This window comes from Gordionus sp. m RMFG-2023, chromosome 1 (genome assembly GCF_954871325.1).
Source record: "Gordionus sp. m RMFG-2023 chromosome 1, tfGorSpeb1-WG-v2, whole genome shotgun sequence".
NCBI lineage: Eukaryota > Metazoa > Nematomorpha > Gordioida > Chordodea > Parachordodidae > Gordionus > Gordionus sp. m RMFG-2023.
The window spans coordinates 33,553,714-33,561,207 of NC_088775.1; the positions used below are offsets into that span (position 1 = coordinate 33,553,714).

Genomic DNA, 7,494 nt, shown 5'->3' on the forward strand with positions numbered 1-7,494 from the left:
TAAATAAAAATACTTGAATGCAAAATTTATTTTATTTCATATGAGCATATGATTTAAATATATATATATGTCGTTTTTTAAAGGGATCAGAACTATCGGGGATCACCACGGGTTTTAAAGGGATCCCTTTAAGAATTCAATTTTATAAAGGATAAAGAACACGGTATTATCACGTTTGAACCATGAATTGAAGAATCTTAATTTAAAAGGTGTTTTACACTCGTTTTGTTTTATTTTTTTTAAATTAATTGTAATTTATTTATTTTCAATGTTGTTTATTTGGCCTTATGAAATAAAATATGTCTAATATAGGGTATCAATCGATAGCTAATTAAAAAATCTATTCCCCCCTTAATGGGCGAGTCTATGTCTGGGGGGTCAGGAATATTTTTAACAAAATAAAATATCGATATGGGTATCAAATAATAGCTAATTTTAAAATCTTTTGAATGAAAGTCTTCATTCTTGGTCTTGATGGGTATAAATTGGTCTGGGGGTAGATGGAGAGGGGGGGGGGTGTAAAAAATAATTTTTTTTATATGGGTATCAAATAAAAGGTAATTAAAATATTTTTTTTATTGTAATAATAATAATTTCTCATACCGGACGAGTTTAGATCTTGAAGGGGGGAGGGGGGTCAGGAATATTTTTAACACAAAATAACTATAAGAGTATCAAATAAAAGCTAGTTTAAATATCTCTTGATTGTAATAATTATACTCTAAGTAGGTGGGAAATCTTAGGTGGTCAGGAATATTTATATAAACACAATATTGACATAGGAATCAAATAAAAGGTATTTTAAATATCTCTTGACTTAAACTCTTTATTATCTTAAAGGGTTGGACTTGTTCTGGGAAGGAAGGGGGGGGGGAGGGTAAAAATTTTTTATATGGGTATCAAATAAATAATAATTAAAAAATCTTTTGATTATATTAATTTTATCAGGCTAAGCGGACATCTTAAGATGTAATGTGTCATAGTTGGGAGAATTTGGATTGGGAGATTAGGAACCTAAATATAAAATAGAAATAAAATTAAATACTAAAATTGTAGTTTTGAATCCTTTATTAAATACTAATAATTAATTATAAGTTATATAAATTAATATAAAGAGAAAACATAAAAAAAATAAAATTAATTTAAGAAAAAGTAAAAGTAAAAAATTAAAAATTATATACGAAAAAAATAAGTAAAAGTTAAAAAGTTAAAAAAAATCTTTTAAATTATAAAAATTGTTTTTTTTATATAAAATCAACATCATCCGATTATAACATAATAAATTTCGTCTGATAATATTATTCAAAAATTTATATAAACCAAAATTATTTTTATAATAAACCAAATATCCTTTCTTAAATATTCATTTACATAGTCTGTTAAATTAAAGCAAATTGATTTACAATTACCATAAGAAGATGCACTTCTTGATGCTGTTATTATGGAGATGGTCTAATTGGTCAAATTGGTAAATTTAATTGATTTATGAACGTTCGTTGACCTAAACCCGCTCGGTATGAGGGATTATTATAATTACAATAAAAAATATATTTAAATTACCTTTTATTTGAAGCCCATATCAAAAAATTATTATTCTGCCCCCCCCCCTCCATTCACTCCCCAGACTAAGTCATGCCCATCAAGACAAAAAATGAACACTTTCAATCTAAAGATATTTAAATTAGCTTTTATTTGATACCCATATCGATATTTTGTGTTGATAAAAATATTCATGACCCTCCAAGACCTAGACACTCCCTCTATGAGTGATTATTATTACTACAATAGAAAAATATTTTAATTACCTTTTATTTGATAACACATATCAAAAAAAATTATTTTTCACACCCACAACCCTCCATCCACAAATAAATGGATAAAAATTTTAACAAAAAAAAACAATTAATACAGAGATTAGTTGATAAATTATCAAGGTTTTCAAATGATTGCAAACAAATAACCTGTGAAAAAAAAACAAATAATTTAATATCCGATTTTTTTTTCAGTACCCCCAGATATGAATGTTAATAATGATTTAAATCTTGATACTCAACAAATTTTAAATAATTTTTTCGAAAATGAATGTCGAGATTTTAGTATTTTTAAAGAATATCCTAATATAAAATTGTTATTCATTAAATATAACACCACGATCCCTTCAAGTGCCCCGGTATAAAATTTTTTAGTGTAGCTAAAAATGTCTTTACAGATAAACGAGAATGCCATGACCAAAATTTTGAAAATATTTTATTACTGAACTCTAATAATTATTTATAATCATTTAATCTAATATTTTCATATATTTTTAAAATATTATATTATTATATTAAAATCTAAAAATTATTATTTTAATTATATTTTGATAAACGTGATATCGAGTCAATAAATTTTTTAGCTTATTTCGTGAATTTGTTTATGCAAACCTTATAAAAGAGTATAATAAAAATTGTATCTGTATCAAGATACATTTAAAAAATGCATCATCTAGATAACTTTTTAGACTATATATCTGTATCTAGATCCATTCAAAAGTATCTTTTAACAACTCTGAAACTAAGTAATGATTGTCAATATAAAATTGAAATTTATTTATTTTGCAATAAAAAATTTTACTCAAGTGGGTGCTAAACTGCTTGTAAAATGTATAACATTTTTAAAAAATCGGGTTTTAACCGAATAAGAGCTTTGGTTAATAAAACAGTATGCCCACCTTTTGGAAATAGTTATAAACCGATAGTGTCAATCTTTTCCACTTCACATGGGACAAATGGAAAGTTTTAGAAATATTGGTTTCGAACCGGGGGTGAAAGTTTTGGATCGAATCTATTAAATATAATTTTAAAAATGCATAAAATATTTAATATAAATGTCAAATATATCATGGTAAATGTTGAATTCAATATTTTTATTTTGTATATATATAGAGAAATATAAAACAACTATAAAATATGATTTAAAATATAAATTATAATATATTTAATCTAATAGTATATAACAATAATTCTTTTTTTACATTTTCGTCTGATAAGGAAGATCGTAGTTAAATTGGAATTTGCTATATAAAAAAGCTGTTGGGAGCTAAGATGTGATTACCCGTGTTAATTAATGAATAAAGATGTTATTTCAAGGAATTTATTTAAAATATTTCATTTTTATCTTTTGATTTATTTTGATAAACAACTCTGATTTTAAATTGTCAACTAATTTAACATAGAAAAAAATGAAATTCCAAAATTGACATTTTGTCCCACTCTTTCGATTATAGGGTTATCTACTGATTTCTATAAATATGATTTAAGTAAATATCTTGGAAAAAGATAGACAGATTATTTTAATTTCTTTAGGAAAATGAGTTTTAAAATAAAAGTTTTAACTTTTTTAAATTGAATGAACATAAAAACGAAAACGTTCGTCAAGAAAAATCGAATATTCTATTCAAAATTTATCAAAACTTAAGGAACGTTGGTCACCTATTTTTTCAAAAAAAGAATTATATTTACGATTCTCTTCAATTTGATGCCTTCATTTACAACACTACTACTATCGCCGGAGTGGCCTAGTGGGTTATGATGTAGGCTTGGAAACAGAAGGTCCCAGGTTCGATCCTGGTAAGGAACGTAAAAATTTCCGGTTTTTCTTCGATGAATGATGTGTAAAGACATATGTATGGTAAGATAAATTTCGGAGCTTAGAGATGACACCCTGGTCACCGACAGTCTTGGACAGCCGGGTGCTAAGGATACTTGTCTAATAAACAAAAATGAAGGACACCAATTAAAATATGAATATGAAAGGTAAGACAAGAGAATTGACATCAATGTTGAACAAGAGAAAAGTTGATATAGCGTGCATACAAGAGACGAAATGGAAAGGTCAGAAGACTTTAATGATTGGAGATGGGTATTAATTGTACTATAATGGAATTGTTAGCAATAGGAACGGTGTCGGCATCATCCTCAGTCAAGATCTAACCTCCTTAATAGCAGATGTCAACAGGATCTCAAATAGACTAATGAAGATAAAACTCTGCATTGGTCAATCAATACTACACATCTTTTTAGTATATGCCCCACTAACGGGTTGCAAAGAAGAGGATAAAGATTACTTTAGAGCTATCCTTGATGAAGCTGTAATGGAAATCCCATGCGCATGTGGGAAAAGCAAGAGACAGCTACAAAAGGCATCATGGTGGTTTTGGATATGGGGAAAGAAATGATGAAGGAGAGCATGTACTGAAATTTGCGCAAGCCTTCGACCTTGCCTTAACCAACGCCTACTATAGGAAAAAGAACAGTCATTTAATAACATATACCGCTTATCTCTCGCAGAAGATAAAAGATGTAATAGACTGCAAAGTCATCCCAGTAGAAGATATTGCCGCGCAACACAAGTAGTCATGGATTTACACATCGCAATTAAATCAACTTCAAATAAGATAAAATAGATTAAAATCAATGACAGATGCCTTTGCAATCAATGCAAACATTAAAACAATAGATTCCTCACAAGTCAGTGAAAAAATGTGGACAGACCTTTCATCCAGATTAATAGACACTGCCAAATCGACACTAGGCTTGACAAGGGGAGGCAACAAACCATACAAAGAACTATGGTGGTGGAATGAAGAGGTAAAAACCACTATACAGGAGAAAAAAGCCCTTTATAAAATATGGTACAAATCCAAAAACCCAGATGACAAGACAAGATATAAAAAATCCAAGAGAATAGCTACAAAGGCGGTGGCTAGGGCCAAATCTATGGCATACGATGACATGTACGAAGAACTACATACCAAAATTGCGAGAAAGGGATATAAACGGAGCTCCGAAAGTAATCAAGAATAAAGATGGGAAATTGATAATAAAGGAAAAAGAAATGAATAGATGGAAAGTATTTTCAGGAGCTTCTCAACTTTAATCCCCACATACTTCATCTAGATGAACACTCCCCATGTCAAAACCTTGTAAAACCAATAACAAAACAAGAAATAATCATATGTCTCAAGCAGAAAAACAACAAAGCTAGGGGTCCAAATGATATTCCAATAGAAAGCCTTAAAGCACTAGGAGATGATGGAATACATCTCACAAATCTGTACAATAAAATACTGGGAAATGAAGAGATCCCTCAAAAATGGAGGCAGAGCTATCTAGTTCCTATCTTCAAAAATAAAGGGGATCCACACAATTGTCAAAATTATAGGGGCATAAAATTAATGTCACACTGTCTTAAACTCTACGAAAATATAATAGATAAAAGGTTATGTGACATAATCCAAATAGGAGAGACTCAGTTTGGCTTTATGCCTGGAAGATCAACAACTGATGCTATCCATGTAATTAGGCAAATGAATGAAAAATACAGGGAAAAGAACAAAAAGCTACACATGGTTTCTCGATCTAGAAAAGGCTTTAGATAGAATCCCAAGAAAACTTATCAGGTGGGCGCTACGCCACAAAAAGGTTCCAGAAAAATATATAAGAATAATACAGAATATGTATATGGGCCATACAACAATGGTCCGTAGCACAACTGGTACTTCAACAGGCTTCACAATAGCCGAGGGAGTTCATCAAGGGTCGGCTTTCAGCCTACTTCTCTTCAAAATAGTAATAGATGTATTAGTACAGTCTATACCACAAACAGTCCCGTGGAGTATGATATTTGCAGATGATATTGTGATACTTGCCGAATCCAAGGATGAAATGAAAGAAAGATTAATGAGCTAGATAAATATCCTAGAAAAGCACAAACTAAAAGTAAATAGAGAAAAGACGGAGTATATGGTGATAGGAGGAGAACAGAGAGCATTGATATAAATGAATGGCAGATATCGTCAATTGAAAGCTGCAAATATTTGGACTCCACTATACAAACAAACGGCACAATAGAGAAAGAGATAAAGAGTAAAATTAATCAAGGGTGGTTAAAGTGGAGATCTTTATCTGGAGTGCTCTTTGGCAAAAGAATCCCACACAAATTGAAGGGGAAAATTTACAGTTCCATAGTACAACCAACTATTCTATATAGTTCGGAAACATGGCCAATCAAAGAATCAGACGAGAGAAGTCTACAAATTATGGAGATGAGAATGCTGAGGATGATTCAACGGTGAGAAGTACAAGAATACTAGGAAGTTTAAAGGTAGTGCCCATTAAGACTAAGATAATGGTAAACAGACTTAGGTGGTATGGGCATACAATGAGAAGGCCTATGAACTACAAAGGAAATAAGGTTGAGGTTGGAAGTGATGGGTAAACGTAGAGGAAGGCCAAAACTTCAATGGGGCCATAAAGTTAGAGCCAATATGAAGAAGCATAAATTAGATAAAAGAGATAGTATGAATAACATAAAGTGGAGAGAGATATTGAAGGAGCTTACCACCAGAAAAGGTGAAAGCTAAAGAGGAAAAGAAAAAAAAATTTGACAACACTACTACTATGTTTATGCAGTATATAGTGAAGTATAAATAATTTTTAGAAAATGACTTAATTATTAAGTAATTTGTATAACTTATATAAAATATTTATTTTTAAATTACAAAGTATTTTTAAATGTATAAGAAACAAAATTTGGTGACCCTTAAAATAGTCTTATTTGGGCACGGCTGCCCCACCTGCTATGCCATCTGTATGGGCCTCTAACAACCAATTTAAATAACTAAGAATAAATAATAGCGTCATAGTCAATTTTAAATACGTATGGCATCCTAATTATCGAGAATATATATTATGTGAATTCAATAATAAACGCTATTTTTGAAATATATCTTTAAATCAGATTCAGAATAAGATTTAAAAAAATAGATTGAAAGATTTATTCAATGATAAAATTTTCTTTAATCTTAATAAAGTTATATAATAATTTTCTAGCTTAAAATTGGTTCAGGAAATAATTAAATAGGTAATAATTTATGCCCACCTTGTCCCATTACTTTTCCTCAAAGTCATATTTATAATCATCGCGCGATAGAAACTTAAGCCTTGAGATTATGTCAATTATTTAGTTCATTAAAAATAGTTAACCTTAATCCTAACTAGAAGTGGAAAATGCAGAAAATAAAAATTAATGACTAAATTTATCTCACATTAGGTATCTTTATTGTCAGATTAAGGTAAGAATAAGTGGGAAGTAGCTCCATGGAGTGATTAGTTTAGCAATTACTAGATTTGAGTTTTAAATTTTAGATTATAGTTAATACTTAATATACAAACAATTTGTTAATACGGTTCTAGCTATGCAATGCAGAGTACAACCTTGCAAATTAGATTTTTTCGGACCTAAGCCCATAGGATCAAAGTTTATATTCATTTATAGGCCAGATGCGTGCCCAAATTTTTATTTTAGGCCCAAGCCGTTTCGGTCTAAAATATTTTAGAGTTTAAATTTCTAACCAGGATTAATACAAAACAGAGGTCGGAGCAGGCCGGCCTATAAAAATTTTTGAAAAGGTTTTATTTTGTTTTGTTTGACTCATAATAATTTTTTTATGAT

The 7,494-nt window shown here is 29.7% G+C and overlaps 1 protein-coding gene across 1 annotated transcript; it reads left to right on the forward strand.

Moving 5' to 3' along the window:
- The first annotated feature begins 4,520 nt into the window (after nt 1-4,520).
- LOC135924503 (uncharacterized) lies at nt 4,521-5,729 on the forward strand. Its single transcript, XM_065459562.1, has 4 exons — nt 4,521-4,628; nt 4,722-4,830; nt 4,986-5,335; nt 5,493-5,729. Exons 1-4 carry the CDS (start codon nt 4,521-4,523, stop codon nt 5,727-5,729), a joined length of 804 nt encoding a protein of 267 aa, XP_065315634.1.
- The last annotated feature ends 1,765 nt before the right edge of the window (nt 5,730-7,494 follow it).